Source organism: Somniosus microcephalus, chromosome 3 (assembly GCF_052327205.1).
Source record: "Somniosus microcephalus isolate GS21.2 chromosome 3, FLI_Smic_1.0, whole genome shotgun sequence".
Classification (NCBI taxonomy): domain Eukaryota; kingdom Metazoa; phylum Chordata; class Chondrichthyes; order Squaliformes; family Somniosidae; genus Somniosus; species Somniosus microcephalus.
Window position 1 is genome coordinate 211,402,584 of NC_140989.1, and position 18,167 is coordinate 211,420,750.

General features: G+C 53.6%; 1 protein-coding gene across 1 annotated transcript in view; it reads left to right on the forward strand.

Moving 5' to 3' along the window:
- zbtb37 (zinc finger and BTB domain containing 37) overlaps window positions 1-1,635 on the forward strand; it is a 56,707-nt gene extending 55,072 nt beyond the window's left edge. Inside the window, exon 5 of the mRNA XM_085982139.1 lies at window positions 804-1,635. Coding sequence (XP_085838265.1) covers window positions 804-1,286 — 483 coding nt within the window. The 3' untranslated portion in view covers window positions 1,287-1,635. The remainder of the gene's footprint in view (window positions 1-803) is intronic.
- The last annotated feature ends 16,532 nt before the right edge of the window (window positions 1,636-18,167 follow it).

The window sequence follows — 18,167 nt, forward strand, 5'->3', positions numbered from 1 at the left end:
AGATGAATGTTCTTCTTCGATTAGTGGGTTATTTTACGTGCACCTTGAGAATGCACACTCGGTTTAATATCTCATCTGTAAAACGGCACCTCTAACAACGCTGCACTCCTTCAGTACTGCACAGAAGTGTCTGCCTAGGTTATGAGCGGAAGTCTCTGGAGTGGGAATTAAGCCCACAGTCTTCCATGTCCACTGTGGCTCAGTGGGTAGCACTCTTGCCCCGAGTCAGAAAGTTGTGGGTTCATAGTCCGACTCCAGAGACTGGAGCACAAAAATCTAGGCTAACACACCAGTGCAGTACTAAGGGAGCGCTGCACTGTCGGAGTTGCCGTCTTTCAGATGAGACGTTAAACTGAGGCCCTGTCTGTCCTCTCGGGTGGATGTAAAAGATCCCACGGCATCATTTTGAAGAAGAGCAGGGGAGTTCTCCCTGGTTTCCTGACCAATATTTATCCCTCAACCAACATCACTAATACAGATTATCTGGTCATTATCACATTGCTGTTTGTGGGAGCTTGCTGAGCACAAATTGGCTGCCGCGGTTCCTACATTACAACACTGACCACACTTCACAAAATAGTACTTCATTGGCTGTGACACGCTTTGGGACGTCCGGTGGTTGTGAAACGCGCTATAGAACTGAAAGACTGATTACTTAAGGCAAAAGCTAAAGGTTATAAAGAAAGAAAGAAGACAATAGCACTGTAACACTAGCAGACTTCAGGACAGTCTGTTCAACCCTTTTCTTACACTTGCTACCCCGTTACTGGCAGCTTCTGATTTAACGTTGTGTTCCCTTTCAGACTGACGAGGCCCCCCTATTCGGCGTCAGTGGCTATGAAGAGTACCTCCGGGACCAAGAGGTGGCCGAGCGCTGGTACCGCTACAACCCTCGGCTGACGTGCCTGTACTGTGGCAAGTCCTTTAACCAGAAGGGGAGCCTGGACCGCCACATGCGGCTGCACATGGGGATAACGCCTTTTGTGTGCCGGATCTGCGGGAAAAAGTACACCCGTAAGGACCAGCTGGAGTATCACATCCGCAAGCACACCGGGAACAAGCCCTTTCACTGCCACGTGTGCGGGAAGAGCTTCCCGTTCCAGGCCATTTTAAACCAGCACTTCAAAAAGAACCACCCGGGCTGCACGCTGCTGGAGGGGCCTCACAGTATCTCACCGGAGACCACCTCCAAGGGACAGAATGGGGAAGAGTCGCCACCTCAGGACGAGGCAAGAGCCGTAGGCGAACTGATTCACGCGTCCGTCTCGACTACCGGGCCAGACTGAGTGTGCATCGGGGACGGATATTTGTCTGTGGGACCCCGGGGGGCTGTGTTCTTTTTAGCGTGGACTGTTTCATTTGGACTTAGAACCGTTTATATAAAGGGTTTTTTTGCAGGAAAGGAAGATTGAGCCTCCCAGCTGTTGCATTACTCCAAGTAACTTGCAACTGTTGCTCTTTTAACCTCATGACTTTCCCCTGCCTTACGAATGTAACACTGCAAGAAGTGATCGGACCCTTGCTACAGGGGAGGGGAAAATCCCTCGGTGTATGAAGACCAGGGGAGGGGATCCCTGGGTGTATGAAGACCGGGGGAGGGGTGGTCACTGGGTTTATGAAGACCGGGGGAGGGGTGGTCCCTGGGTATATGGAGACCGGGGGGAGGGGTGGTCCCTGGGTGTATGGAGACCGGGGGAGGGGTGGTCCCTGGGTGTATGGAGACTGGGGGAGGGGTGGTCACTGGGTGTATGAAGACCGGGGGAGGGGTGGTCACTGGGTGTATGGAGACTGGGGGAGGGGTGGTCACTGGGTGTATGAAGACCGGGGGAGGGGTGGTCTCTGGGTGTATGGAGACTGGGGGAGGGGTGGTCACTGGGTGTATGAAGACCGGGGGAGGGGTGGTCACTGGGTGTATGGAGACTGGGGGAGGGGTGGTCACTGGGTGTATGGAGACTGGGGGAGGGGTCGTCACTGGGTGTATGGAGACTGGGGGAGGGGTGGTCACTGGGTGTATGGAGACTGGGGGAGGGGTGGTCACTGGGTGTATGAAGACCGGGGGAGGGGTGGTCTCTGGGTGTATGGAGACTGGGGGAGGGGTGGTCACTGGGTGTATGGAGACCGGGGGAGGGGTGGTCCCTGGGTGTATGGAGACTGGGGGAGGTGTGGTCACTGGGTGTATGGAGACTGGGGGAGGGGTGGTCACTGGGTGTATGGAGACTGGGGGAGGGGTGGTCACTGGGTGTATGGAGACTGGGGGAGGGGTGATCACTGGGTGTATGGAGACTGGGGGAGGGGTGGTCACTGGGTGTATGGAGACCGGGGGGAGGGGTGGTCACTGGGTGTATGGAGACTGGGGGAGGGGTGGTCACTGGGTGTATGGAGACTGGGGGAGGGGTGGTCACTGGGTGTATGGAGACTGGGGGAGGGGTGGTCACTGGGTGTATGGAGACTGGGGGAGGGGTGGTCACTGGGTGTATGGAGACTGGGGGAGGGGTCGTCACTGGGTGTATGGAGACTGGGGGAGGGGTCGTCACTGGGTGTATGGAGACTGGGGGAGGGGTGGTCACTGGGTGTATGGAGACTGGGGGAGGGGTCGTCACTGGGTGTATGGAGACTGGGGGAGGGGTCGTCACTGGGTGTATGGAGACTGGGGGAGGGGTGGTCACTGGGTGTATGGAGACTGGGGGAGGGGTGGTCACTGGGTGCATGGAGACCGGGGGAGGGGTGGTCCCTGGGTGTATGGAGACTGGGGGAGGGGTGGTCACTGGGTGTATGGAGACCGGGGAGGGGTGGCCACTGGGTGTATGGAGACTGGGGGAGGGGTGGTCACTGGGTGTATGGAGACTGGGGGAGGGGTGGTCACTGGGTGTATGGAGACCGGGGGAGGGGTGGTCACTGGGTGTATGGAGACTGGGGGAGGGGTGGTCACTGGGTGTATGGAGACTGGGGGAGGGGTGGTCACTGGGTGTATGGAGACTGGGGGAGGGGTGGTCACTGGGTGTATGGAGACTGGGGGAGGGGTGGTCACTGGGTGTGTGGAGACTGGGGGAGGGGTGGTCACTGGGTGTATGGAGACTGGGGGAGGGGTGGTCACTGGGTGTATGGAGACTGGGGGAGGGGTGGTCACTGGGTGTATGGAGACTGGGGGAGGGGTGGTCACTGGGTGTATGGAGACTGGGGGAGGGGTGGTCACTGGGTGTATGGAGACTGGGGGAGGGGTCGTCACTGGGTGTATGGAGACTGGGGGAGGGGTGGTCACTGGGTGTATGGAGACTGGGGGAGGGGTCGTCACTGGGTGTATGGAGACTCGGGGGAGGGGTGGTCACTGGGTGTATGGAGACTGGGGGAGGGGTGGTCACTGGGTGTATGGAGACTGGGGGAGGGGTGGTCACTGGGTGTATGGAGACTGGGGGAGGGGTGGTCACTGGGTGTATGGAGACTGGGGGAGGGGTGGTCACTGGGTGTATGGAGAGCGGGGGAGGGGTGATCACTGGGTGTATGGAGACCGGGGGGAGGGGTGGTCACTGGGTGTATGGAGACTGGGGGAGGGGTGGTCACTGGGTGTATGGAGAGCGGGGGAGGGGTGATCACTGGGTGTATGGAGACCGGGGGGAGGGGTGGTCACTGGGTGTATGGAGACTGGGGGAGGGGTGGTCACTGGGTGTATGGAGACTGGGGGAGGGGTGGTCACTGGGTGTATGGAGACCGGGGGAGGGGTGGTCACTGGGTGTGTGGAGACTGGGGGAGGGGTGGTCACTGGGTGTATGGAGACCGGGGGAGGGGTGGTCCCTGGGTGTATGGAGACCGGGGGAGGGGGTGGTCACTGGGTGTATGGAGACTGGGGGTGGGGTGGTCACTGGGTGTATGGAGACCGGGGGAGGGGTGGTCTCTGGGTGTATGGAGACTGGGGGAGGGGTGGTCACTGGGTGTATGGAGACTGGGGGTGGGGTGGTCACTGGGTGTATGGAGACTGGGGGAGGGGTGGTCACTGGGTGTATGGAGACTGGGGGAGGGGTGGTCACTGGGTGTATGGAGACTGGGGGAGGGGTGGTCACTGGGTGTATGGAGACTGGGGGAGGGGTGGTCACTGGGTGTATGGAGACTGGGGGAGGGGTGGTCACTGGGTGTATGGAGACTGGGGGAGGGGTGGTCACTGGGTGTATGGAGACTGGGGGAGGGGTGGTCACTGGGTGTATGGAGACTGGGGGAGGGGTGGTCACTGGGTGTATGGAGACTGGGGGAGGGGTTGTCACTGGGTGTATGGAGACTGGGGGAGGGGTGGTCACTGGGTGTATGGAGACTGGGGGAGGGGTGGTCACTGGGTGTATGGAGACTGGGGGAGGGGTGGTCCCTGGGTGTATGGAGAGCGGGGGAGGGGTGGTCACTGGGTGTATGGAGACTGGGGGAGGGGTGGTCACTGGGTGTATGGAGACCGGGGGAGGGGTGGTCACTGGGTGTATGGAGACCGGGGGAGGGGTGGTCACTGGGTGTATGGAGACTGGGGGGAGGGGTGGTCACTGGGTGTATGGAGACTGGGGGAGGGGTGGTCACTGGGTGTATGGAGACCGGGGGAGGGGTGGTCCCTGGGTGTATGGAGACTGGGGGAGGGGTGGTCACTGGGTGTATGGAGACTGGGGGAGGGGTGGTCACTGGGTGTATGGAGACTGGGGGAGGGGTGGTCACTGGGTGTATGGAGACTGGGGGAGGGGTGGTCACTGGGTGTATGGAGACTGGGGGAGGGGTGGTCACTGGGTGTATGGAGACTGGGGGGAGGGGTGGTCTCTGTGTGTATGGAGACTGGGGGAGGGGTGGTCACTGGGTGTATGGAGACTGGGGGAGGGGTCGTCACTGGGTGTATGGAGACTGGGGGGAGGGGTGGTCACTGGGTGTATGGAGACTGGGGGAGGGGTGGTCACTGGGTGTATGGAGACTGGGGGGAGGGGTGGTCTCTGTGTGTATGGAGACTGGGGGAGGGGTGGTCTCTGTGTGTATGGAGACTGGGGGAGGGGTGGTCACTGGGTGTATGGAGACTGGGGGGAGGGGTGGTCACTGGGTGTATGGAGACTGGGGGGAGGGGTGGTCTCTGTGTGTATGGAGACTGGCGGAGGGGTGGTCACTGGGTGTATGGAGACTGGGGGAGGGGTGGTCACTGGGTGTATGGAGACTGGGGGAGGGGTGGTCACTGGGTGTATGGAGACTGGGGGAGGGGTGATCACTGGGTGTATGGAGACTGGGGGAGGGGTGGTCACTGGGTGTATGGAGACTGGGGGAGGGGTGGTCACTGGGTGCATGGAGACCGGGGGAGGGGTGATCCCTGGGTGTGTGGAGACTGGGGGAGGGGTGGTCCCTGGGTGTATGGAGACTGGGGGAGGGGTGGTCACTGGGTGTATGGAGACTGGGGGAGGGGTGGTCCCTGGGTGTATGGAGACTGGGGGAGGGGTGGTCCCTGGGTGTATGGAGACCGGGGGAGGGGTGGTCTCTGGGTGTATGGAGACTGGGGGAGGGGTGGTCACTGGGTGTATGGAGACTGGGGGAGGGGTGGTCACTGGGTGTATGGAGACTGGGGGAGGGGTGGTCACTGGGTGTATGGAGACTGGGGGAGGGGTGGTCACTGGGTGTATGGAGACTGGGGGAGGGGTGGTCACTGGGTGTATGGAGACTGGGGGAGGGGTGGTCACTGGGTGTATGGAGACTGGGGGAGGGGTGATCACTGGGTGTGTGGAGACTGGGGGAGGGGTGGTCACTGGGTGTATGGAGACTGGGGGAGGGGTGGTCACTGGGTGTATGGAGACTGGGGGAGTGGTCGTCACTGGGTGTATGGAGACTGGGGGAGGGGTGGTCACTGGGTGTATGGAGAGCGGGGGAGGGGTGGTCCCTGGGTGTATGGAGACTGGGGGAGGGGTGGTCACTGGGTGTATGGAGACCGGGGGAGGGGTGGTCACTGGGTGTATGGTGACTGGGGGAGGGGTGATCCCTGGGTGTATGGAGACCGGGGGAGGGGTGGTCACTGGGTGTATGGAGACTGGGGGAGGGGTGGTCACTGGGTGTATGGTGACTGGGGGAGGGGTGGTCACTGGGTGTATGGAGACTGGGGGAGGGGTCGTCACTGGGTGTATGGAGACCGGGGGAGGGGTGGTCCCTGGGTGTATGGAGACTGGGGGAGGGGTGGTCACTGGGTGTATGGAGACTGGGGGAGGGGTGGTCACTGGGTGTATGGTGACTGGGGGAGGGGTGGTCACTGGGTGTATGGAGACTGGGGGAGGGGTGGTCACTGGGTGTATGGAGACTGGGGGAGGGGTCGTCACTGGGTGTATGGAGACTGGGGGAGGGGTGGTCACTGGGTGTATGGAGAGCGGGGGAGGGGTGGTCCCTGGGTGTATGGAGACTGGGGGAGGGGTGGTCACTGGGTGTATGGAGACCGGGGGAGGGGTGATCCCTGGGTGTATGGAGACTGGGGGAGGGGTGGTCACTGGATGTATGGAGACTGGGGGAGGGGTGGTCCCTGGGTGTATGGAGACCGGGGGAGGGGTGGTCACTGGGTGTATGGAGACTGGGGGAGGGGTGGTCACTGGGTGTATGGAGACCGGGGGAGGGGTGGTCACTGGGTGTATGGAGACTGGGGGAGGGGTGGTCTCTGTGTGTATGGAGACTGGGGGAGGGGTGGTCACTGGGTGTATGGAGACTGGGGGAGGGGTGGTCCCTGGGTGTATGGAGACTGGGGGAGGGGTGGTCACTGGGTGTATGGAGACTGGGGGAGGGGTGGTCACTGGGTGTATGGAGACTGGGGGAGGGGTCGTCACTGGGTGTATGGAGACTGGGGGAGGGGTGGTCACTGGGTGTATGGAGACCGGGGGAGGGGTGGTCCCTGGGTGTATGGAGACTGGGGGAGGGGTGGTCACTGGGTGTATGGAGACCGGGGGAGGGGTGGTCACTGGGTGTATGGAGACTGGGGGAGGGGTGGTCACTGGGTGTATGGAGACTGGGGGAGGGGTGGTCACTGGGTGTATGGAGGCTGGGGGAGGGGTCGTCACTGGGTGTATGGAGACTGGGGGAGGGGTGGTCACTGGGTGTATGGAGACCGGGGGAGGGGTGGTCCCTGGGTGTATGGAGACTGGGGGAGGGGTGGTCACTGGGTGTATGGAGACTGGGGGAGGGGTGGTCACTGGGTGTATGGAGACTGGGGGAGGGGTGGTCACTGGGTGTATGGAGACTGGGGGAGGGGTGGTCTCTGGGTGTATGGAGACTGGGGGAGGGGTGGTCACTGGGTGTATGAAGACTGGGGGGAGGGGTGGTCACTGGGTGTATGGAGACTGGGGGAGGGGTGGTCACTGGGTGTATGGAGACTGGGGGAGGGGTGGTCACTGGGTGTATGGAGACTGGGGGAGGGGTGGTCACTGGGTGTATGGAGACCGGGGGAGGGGTGGTCACTGGGTGTATGGAGACCGGGGGAGGGGTGGTCCCTGGGTGTATGGAGACCGGGGGAGGGGTGGTCACTGGGTGTATGGAGACTGGGGGAGGGGTGGTCACTGGGTGTATGGAGACTGGGGGAGGGGTGGTCACTGGGTGTATGGAGACTGGGGGAGGGGTGATCCCTGGGTGTATGGAGACTGGGGGAGGGGTGGTCACTGGGTGTATGGAGACTGGGGGAGGGGTGGTCACTGGGTGTGTGGAGACTGGGGGAGGGGTCGTCACTGGGTGTATGGAGACCGGGGGAGGGGTGATCACTGGGTGTATGGAGACTGGGGGAGGGGTGGTCACTGGGTGTATGGAGACTGGGGGAGGGGTGGTCGCTGGGTGTATGGAGACTGGGGGAGGGGTGGTCACTGGGTGTATGGAGACTGGGGGAGGGGTGGTCACTGGGTGTATGGAGACTGGGGGAGGGGTGGCCACTGGGTGTATGGAGACTGGGGGAGGGGTGGTCCCTGCGTGTATGGAGACCGGGGGAGGGGTGGTCTCTGTGTGTATGGAGACCGGGGGAGGGGTGGTCCCTGGGTGTATGGTGACTGGGGGAGGGGTGGTCCCTGGGTGTATGGAGACTGGGGGAGGAGTGGTCCCTGGGTGTATGGAGACTGGGGGAGGGGTGGTCCCTGGGTGTATGGAGACTGGGGGAGGGGTGGTCACTGGGTGTATGGAGACCGGGGGAGGGGTGGTCCCTGGGTGTATGGAGACTGGGGGAGGGGTGGACACTGGGTGTATGGAGACTGGGGGAGGGGTGGACACTGGGTGTATGGAGACTGGGGGAGGGGTGGTCCCTGGGTGTATGGAGACCATGGGTGGGGTGGTTGCTGAGTGTATGGAGACCGGGGGAGGGGTGGTCACTGGGTGTATGGAGACCGGGGGAGGGGTGGTTGCTGAGTGTATGGAGACCATGGGTGGGGTGGTTGCTGAGTGTATGGAGACCATGGGTGGGGTGTCCCTGGGTATATGGAGACCAGGTAACTAATGTTGAATGATTAGATCTAACGGAAGGCATTTTGCTTTATGGTTCCCAGGGGGCCCACAGCACATCGTTTTGCACCACTCTCTGAGCTCATTTCTTAACCTGTCCTGGACGGGTCCAGGAAACCGGTTTGCAAGATCCAGGGCTACTTCCCTGAAGGCGTTGAAGGGATTTGTTCAAAGCTGTCAGCATTCAGAAGGGACAACGGAAAAGAACCAGGGCCATTTCCCCCTCCCGAAAGGTGGGACTGTTTGAGGTGTTTGGGGGCTGGGAAATGAAGGGGAGAGGAAATTGGTCTGGAGTGGAACTTCTTAAGCAGATTCCTCAGTGGTGGCGTGATCTTTGCTGCGAATGGAAAACCCTGTGGTTCTGTACATTTCTGTAAACGACTGACAAGAAGTCTTTTTAACTATAGATAGTGCTTAAAAGAAATAGGGAAACTCATGATGAATGTGCGTGACCAGGTTTGACAGTAGATTTACAGTCGTGTGGATTTGCGTGTGTAACGTTTCTCAGAATAGTGTGTGTCCTTCAACCTGGGATATCCCTTTATTAGGACTGAAGGACAGCCACAGTTTTTCCAAAATACCTCCTATAAACCGTCCGATGAAGCAGTTCTGCGTGGGTTTGTGAAGCTGTTTTTTTTTATCATAAATGGATTGGGGAAATGTACAGAACACAGAATATTCCATCATTTATAGCATTCCCAGAATAAACGAATGAAGTCACCAACCCATTGATATTGGTGCAGAAATGCTTCTGAAGAACACGTTAGTTTGGGGCGGGAAATGGGGTTGAGTGGGATTGGAGCGTTTTCACTGACCCTGCTGACCTGGCCCACTTCTCTCTGATGAGGTGCTTGCCACTAGCACACTGACGGGTAGGACAGATTCTCTCTCTCTCTCTCTCTCTCTCTCTAAAACTTGTGTTTCACTCTCAGCTGACACTCCTGTCCTGGAAATGTTTCAAACCTAATGGTTGACACACATCTAGCAGTGGTGAGGAACACATGGATGATGATAAAAGGTTGATAGTGTAGATAGAGAGAAACTATTTCCTCTGGTGGGAGAGTCCAGAACAAGGGCGGCATGATCAGCCATGATCTCATTGAATGGCGGAGCAGGCTCGAATGGCCTACTCCTGCTCCTATCTTCTATGTTTCTATAACCTTAAAATTAGAGCTTGGCCGTTCAGGGGTGATGTCAGAAAGCACTTCTTCACACAAAGGGTCGTGGAAATCTGGAACTCTCCCCCAAAAAGCTGTTGAGGCTGGGGGTCAATTGAAAATTTCAAAACTGAGATTGATAGATTTCTGAAATAAAAACAGAAAATGCTGGAAATACTCAGCAGGTCAGGCAGCATCTGTGGAGAGAGAAACAGAGTTAACGTTTCAGGTCGATGACCTTGCTTCAGAACTGAAACATTAACTCTGTTTCTCTCTCCATAAATGCTGCCTGACTTGCTGAGTATTTCCAGTATTTTTGGTTTTTATTTGAGATTTCCAGCATCTGCAGTATTTTGCTTTTGTATTGATAGATTTTTGTTGGGTAAGGGTAATAAGGGATATGGAACCAAGGTGGATAGGTGGAGTTAATTTACAGATCAGCCATGATCTAATTGAATGGCAGAACAGGCTCGAGGGGCTGAATGGTCTCCTTCTGTTCCTATGGCTACCGACAACCAGAGTCTGTTTGGTGAGGAGACAGGAGGGACATAAAGTGCTTCACGTCACAAAAAGACTTGAACAGCTGCATAGGTCAGAGCTGCTGCCATTCTCAGGATTTGGATAATTAAACCAGTAACTTGGCTTTTTATATTTAGATTATAGATGAACCCAGCCAGAACGAACACAAAGAGAAAGCCAGGTGCAGGGCACCAAGTTTGGAGGGGGAATGAAATGGGATGAATCCAGCGGTGATTAGGTGGCACCAAGGTTGGGAAAAGGTTAAGTATTGTATTCCTAGAAATGAATAGGTTACAGTTAGTGTACGGAGTCACGCGTTCAACACAGAACAAGAGGAATTGTGGCCAAAGTAGTATTGATAAAATAAGGGTTATTACGTGGGGTAGAGGGAGATTGGATACATTGTTTTAACACTGGGAAGAGGGAAGTTATAGATAGAAGTTACAACACAGAAACAGACCATTCTGCCTAAGCAGATAGTCCTAATCACATTTACCCACCCTGTTCCCATATCCCTTTTCCTTCATCCACCTATCCAATCAAATCCTGAATGTTGACATCATTTCTGCCTCAACCACTAACCCTGGCGGTGAATTCCACAGCCTTAGCTCTGTGTGAAGAAGTTTCTCCTGCTCTCTGTTCTAAATCTCTTACATTTAATCTTGTATCTATGGTCCCTCTATCTAGACCCCTCAACTACTGGAAACAGTCTGATTCTATCTACCCTGTCCCATCCTTTCATATTTTTAAACACTTCTGTCATATTGTCCCGTAATCTGCATAGTTATAAGTCTCAATTTTTCAAGTTTTTCTTTGTATTTATATTTTCTCATACCAGGCAGCATCTGAGCAAATCTGTGTTGTACCCTCGCTAAAGCCTCAATATCCTTCCTATAGTGTGGAGTCCAATACTGCACACAGTACTCCAACTGAAGTCTTATTAAGATTTTATATTGTTTCATCATTACCGCTTTGGTTTTTATATTCAATACCTCTTGAAATAAAACATAGAATTCCATTAGCTTTTTTTTACAGTCTTATCAACATGAGGTGCTGCCTTTAATGTTCTGTGAACCTGTCCCCACCCCCAAATCACTCTGCTCTTCACAGCACTGAACCTAATTCTGCTCAGAGTATAATTACTGCTGTTAATTTTACCAAAATGCATCACCTCACACTTACTGACATTGAATTCCATCTGCCACTTTTTAGCCCATTCCCCCATGTTATCAATACCCCTTTGCAGCTTCCTTATATCTTCTAAAGAATTAACTATTCCTCCTATTTTGGCATCATCTGCACATTTCAACACCACTCCCTTTAGATCTATATCCAAATCATTGACAGACACAGTGAACAGAAGTGGCCCCAGAACAGATGCCTGTGGAACACGACTACCCACTTCCAACCACACTGAAAAACTGCCCTTAACTCCTACTCTGTTTCCTCCCTTCTAACCAATTTTTTATCCAGTTTGCTATCCTTCCCCCAATTCCATATTCCTTAATCTCCTCAAGTAATCTTCCGTGTGGTACCTTGTCAAAGGCTTTTCTAAAGTCCATGTACACCACCTCCACTGTGTCTCCCCATCTACCATCTGTTACCTCTTCAATGAATTCTGAGGTTTGTTGAGCACGATTATCCCTTTTGAAATCTGTTCTGACTGCATCGAGCAGTTTTATCTTTAACCAGATAAAAAGCAATTTCATTGTTAATTAAAGACTCTTAAGATTTTCCCTACTGCAGATGTTAACTGGCCTGTAATTACCCGGATTTGCACAGTCTACTTTATAAAGTGGGTTCTACACTGGCCATTCTCCAGTCCTCTGGCACACATCCACACACAATAGGGCCCTGGAATATCATTTTTTGCGCTTCTGCAGTCTCCTCCCTCAGGATCCGAGGATGAATCTACAATGCATCCGTTAGGTCCTGGGGCTTGAGTCTAACTAATTTATCTAAAATTTTACTTTTATCCATCATATCAACTCACAGGATTCACCTTCGCTCTGATACCTGTCTCTTTAGTAAAGACCAATGCAAAATATTTATTGAATACCTCCACCATTTTATTGATCATCATCTACAAATTGACAACTGGATACTGGTTTATAACATGGGGCGTTGGACCCGGGGTTATAACGGGGGGAGAGAAAGATGCTGGATATGGGGTAATAACTGGGGGAGAGAGGGAGGTTAGACACGGGAGAGGGAGGTTAGAGATGGGGAGAGGGAGGTTGTAGACGGGGAGAGGGAGGTTAGACAGACTTTATGGATGTTTCTGACATCAAAACTACTACAGCTAAAAGTTATTCTAATCTCCCATCCACCTGTTTTTCCTGTTCTCTGCTTTCTGTCCTTCCCTCTAAGCTATCAGGATTGACCCATTACATTAAAAAAAAATGAATTTTGCATAATTTGAATCCCTGTTACTAGTGCAAGGATTATAACCGTGAAGAGAATATTGAAAAAGAAGTGGTGTGAAAGCACGATCAGGCTGAGGTGTGATGACCCAATAACCTGCTAACACTGAAGGACAACTGCTGAAAACTCATAAACATGAGTCACCCACCACCTCCAGCAGACAGAGGCAGAAATGTGGGGAAAATAAACTGATTCTAGAGAAATGTCCATGCTGTGTTTGTTTTGAGGTGTCACATGTATTGGACGGCCTTGTTGATGATCAGAGAATAGCAGATTTGCAATGACTCACACACTCCTTCCTGAAAATGAGGATTTCTCCAGGCTGGGGAGAGCGGCAATCTGGTCCCAGTCACTGGGAGTGAGGCAATCTGGTCCCAGTCACTGGGAGTGAGGCAATCTGGTCCCAGTCACTGGGAGTGAGGCAATCTGGTCCCAGTCACTGGGAGTGAGGCAGTCTGGTCCCAGTCACTGGGAGTGAGGCAGTCTGGCCCCAGTCACTGGGAGTGAGGCAATCTGGCCCCAGTCACTGGGAGTGAGGCAATCTGGTCCCAGTCACTGGGAGTGAGGCAATCTGGTCCCAGTCACTGGGAGTGAGGCAATCTGGCCCCAGTCACTGGGAGTGAGGCAATCTGGCCCCAGTCACTGGGAGTGAGGCAATCTGGTCCCCGTCACTGGGAGTGAGGCAATCTGGTCCCCGTCACTGGGAGTGAGGCAATCTGGTCCCCGTCACTGGGAGTGAGGCAATCTGGTCCCAGTCACTGGGAGTGAGGCAATCTGGTCCCAGTCACTGGGAGTGAGGCAATCTGGTCCCAGTCACTGGGAGTGAGGCAGTCTGGTCCCAGTCACTGGGAGTGAGGCAATCTGGTCCCAGTCACTGGGAGTGAGGCAATCTGGTCCCAGTCACTGGGAGTGAGGCAATCTGGTCCCAGTCACTGGGAGTGAGGCAATCTGGTCCCAGTCACTGGGAGTGAGGCAATCTGGTCCCCGTCACTGGGAGTGAGGCAATCTGGTCCCAGTCACTGGGAGTGAGGCAATCTGGTCCCAGTCACTGGGAGTGAGGCAGTCTGGTCCCAGTCACTGGGAGTGAGGCAGTCTGGTCCCAGTCACTGGGAGTGAGGCAATCTGGTCCCAGTCACTGGGAGTGAGGCAGTCTGGTCCCAGTCACTGGGAGTGAGGCAGTCTGGCCCCAGTCACTGGGAGTGAGGCAGTCTGGCCCTAGTCACTGGGAGTGAGGCAATCTGGCCCCAGTCACTGGGAGTGAGGCAATCTGGTCCCCGTCACTGGGAGTGAGGCAATCTGGTCCCAGTCACTGGGAGTGAGGCAATCTGGTCCCTGTCACTGGGAGTGAGGCAATCTGGCCCCAGTCACTGGGAGTGAGGCAATCTGGTCCCAGTCACTGGGAGTGAGGCAATCTGGTCCCAGTCACTGGGAGTGAGGCAGTCTGGTCCCAGTCACTGGGAGTGAGGCAATCTGGTCCCAGTCACTGGGAGTGAGGCAGTCTGGTCCCAGTCACTGGGAGTGAGGCAATCTGGTCCCAGTCACTGGGAGTGAGGTAGTCTGGTCCCAGTCACTGGGAGTGAGGCAGTCTGGCCCCAGTCACTGGGAGTGAGGCAATCTGGCCCCAGTCACTGGGAGTGAGGCAGTCTGGTCCCAGTCACTGGGAGTGAGGCAGTCTGGCCCCAGTCACTGGGAGTGAGGCAGTCTGGCCCCAGTCACTGGAAGTGAGGCAATCTGGCCCCAGTCACTGGGAGTGAGGCAGTCTGGCCCCAGTCACTGGGAGTGAGGCAGTCTGGCCCCAGTCACTGGGAGTGAGGCAATCTGGCCCCAGTCACTGGGAGTGAGGCAATCTGGTCCCCGTCACTGGGAGTGAGGCAATCTGGTCCCAGGCACTGGGAGTGAGGCAATCTGGTCCCTGTCACTGGGAGTGAGGCAATCTGGCCCCAGTCACTGGGAGTGAGGCAATCTGGTCCCAGTCACTGGGAGTGAGGCAATCTGGTCCCAGTCACTGGGAGTGAGGCAGTCTGGTCCCAGTCACTGGGAGTGAGGCAATCTGGTCCCAGTCACTGGGAGTGAGGCAGTCTGGTCCCAGTCACTGGGAGTGAGGCAATCTGGTCCCAGTCACTGGGAGTGAGGTAGTCTGGTCCCAGTCACTGGGAGTGAGGCAGTCTGGCCCCAGTCACTGGGAGTGAGGCAATCTGGCCCCAGTCACTGGGAGTGAGGCAATCTGGTCCCAGTCACTGGGAGTGAGGCAATCTGGCCCCAGTCACTGGGAGTGAGGCAGTCTGGTCCCAGTCACTGGGAGTGAGGTAGTCTGGTCCCAGTCACTGGGAGTGAGGCAGTCTGGCCCCAGTCACTGGGAGTGAGGCAATCTGGCCCCAGTCACTGGGAGTGAGGCAATCTGGTCCCAGTCACTGGGAGTGAGGCAATCTGGTCCCAGTCACTGGGAGTGAGGCAATCTGGTCCCAGTCACTGGAAGTGAGGCAATCTGGTCCCAGTCACTCAAGATACTACCAAAAGAACCACTTGGCTGCTGGAAACAAATTTCAAGAGATTGCACGGGGGTACAACTCTTCCCAACATTGCAGCAGTGACTACAGGATTTCATTGGGTGTGAGATTGGGTCATGAAAGGCACTACATAAATGCAAATTCTTTCTTTCTCAGGTTAGAGCTTCCTCAACACTATCCCATCGTGCACTATTTCCTACTCCCAATACTTTCTTCCACAAGTCCTCAAAACTGGAACTTTCATAGAACTACATAAACAGGCTGTTCGGCACATCCAGTCCATGCTGGTGTTCATCCTCCGCACAAGCAGTAGTCCTAATCCCACATGCCTCCTTCTTCTGACAATCTTCAGGCGCTGCTTGCATGAGGCTAAATGCTCAGCAATCAGCCACCAGACATGTAGACGGGAAGGGAATTGTAATTTTAAGATATCAAAGCCATGATGGAGAAAAGCTCCAATTGGAAGATTCAAAATTTAAGTATACCATTAGATCTCCCATGGCATTGCTCACAGATTAGAGGATACTGTTGAACTACATCACCAGGACCTGTCTACACAAGGGATTGCCAATATAACCGATTACATCAACATTTTCAGTATTAAATGTTGATAAAAAGTGTGACCAAAAATCATAGCAAGAAGGCTGTGGACTAGAAATCAATGCATACTGTATTTTTAATATAGAGTTTTTTTAATGTAGATAAAATGTTATACATAGGAAATTTGAGATGTAAATAATAACTGATGACAATTAGCAAAAGGATTTGGCTCTCATTGACCATTCAACAGAAACATCTAGTCATGTTGGGGCTACTGAAAGCCAAATACTGGGATACATCTCAGCTGCATTGCAACCCCATTGTGAACTGTACAGAATATCAGTGGTCCCAGTTTGAACAAGGTATTTGCAAAAGGTATTTCTGTAGTGAAATCAGAGAATGTCACAGCACAGAACATATGGGGAAGGGGAGGGACAGGTGAAGAATAGCTGGTTTGTGGCACCTGTCCTATTCTGTACCTTCTAAGCACCATAGAGCACAGAAGGAGGCCATTTGGCACATCATGCCTGCTCTTTGAAAGAGCTATCAATTAGTCCCACTCAACGTTGTCCGCGCAGCTCGCTGCCGGTCTCACGCAGCCCACGACAGGCTTTTTCAGTGTTAAATTTCGTGCATGCACAAAACTGTGAATGGGTCGTGCAGCCCCTTAAAGGGGCCATGCACCCAAAGAAAAATTAGGGGGAACATTGGTCCCACTCCCCTGCTCTTTCCCCATAGCCCTGCAATTTTTTCCCCTTCCAATTCCCTTTTGAAAGTAATTATTGAATCTGCTTCCACCACCCTTTGAGGCAGTGAATTCCAGATCACAATTAATTCTGTGTAAAAAAAATTCTCCATCTCATGTCTGGCTCTTTTGCCAATTACCTAAAATCTGTGTCTTCTGGTTACCGACACTTCTGCCAGTGGAAACCGTTTCTCCTTATTTACTCTATCAAAACCCTTCGTAATTTTGAACGCCTCTATTAAATCTCCCCTTAACCTTCTCTATACCAAGGAGAACAATTCCAGCTTCTCCAATCTCTCCACATAACTGTAGTCTCTCATCCCAGGTACCATTATAGTAAATATCTTCTGCATCCTATCCAAGGCTTCCTAAAGTGTGGTGCCCTGAATTGAACACAGTTTTGCTAACAAGTCTATTTTGTGGTACTTTAGCAAATGCCTTTTGAAAGTCCATATACACATCAATCGCACTACCTTCATCCACCCTCTCCGTTACTTCATCAAAGAACTTGATCAAGTTAGTCAAACACGATTTGCCTTTAACAAATCTGTACTGACTTTCATTTATTAGCCCATACCTTTGCAAGTGCCAATTAATTTTATCCATGATTATTGTCTCCCAAGTTTCCCCACCACTGACGTTAGGCTGACTGGCCTATAATTGCCAGGTTTATCCATCTCCCCTTTTTTGAACAGGGGTGCAAAATTGGCAGTCCTCTGGCACCACTCCCATGCCTAAGAAGCATTGGAAGATTGTGGCCAGAGCCTCCGCACTTTCCACCCTTACAATCCTAAGTAACCTAGGATTCATTCCATCTGAACTGGGTGGCTTTTCTACTCTAAGTACCTCTTTTATCTATTTTTATCCTATCCAATATCGCTACTACCTCCTCCTTTACTGTGACATTGGCAGCATCCTCCTTAGTGATGAAAGGTGCAAAGTACTCATTTAGTACCTCAGCTATGTCCTCTAGGGACCAAAAAGATCTTTTTGGTCCCTAATCTACCCTTCCTTTGACTATGCTTCTGCTATTTATATATTTATAAAACTTTTGGGTTCCCTTTTATGTTAGCCACTAATCTATTCTCATACTCTCTTTGCCCCTCTTACTCCCTTTGTTAGATTTCTATTTTCTATATTCAGCTTGCTTCTCCGCTGTATCTGTCATACGCCTTTTTCTGCTTCATTTTAATCTCTATCTGTAGTTATCCAGGGAGCTCTAGTTTTAGATGCCCTTCTTTCCCCCCCCCCCCTTCATGGGAATGTGTCTACTCTGTACCCGAACCATCTCCTCTTTGAAGGCCTCCTATTCTTCAATTACTGTTTTGCCTACCAATTTTTGATTCCAATCTACCAGAGCCAGATCCCTTTTCAACTCACTGATATTAGCCCCCTCCTATAAGTATTTATTTATACACATAATTGTTCTTTGTCCTTTTCCATAACTATTCTAAACCTGATGATATTATGATCACTGTTCCCCAAATCCTTCCCCCACTGAAACATGCTCCACTTAATTCCATAGAACTAGATCCAACACTGTTTTCTTCCTCATTGTGCTGGAAACACACTGATCAAGAAAGTTCTCTTGTACACATTTCAGTAATTCTTCCCCCTGCTAAATTAGTTTAAACCCTCCCTCACAGTGCCAGTTAACCTTCTTGTGAGGACATTGGTCCCAGCTCTGTTGAGGTGCAACCCGTTCATCATGAACTGGTCCCAATGCTCCAGGACCATGTCCTGAACCATTTCTCCAACCACGCATTAACCTGCCTATACTCACTAGCACATGGCACTGGGAGTAAACTCCCTAGCTCCTGAAACTCA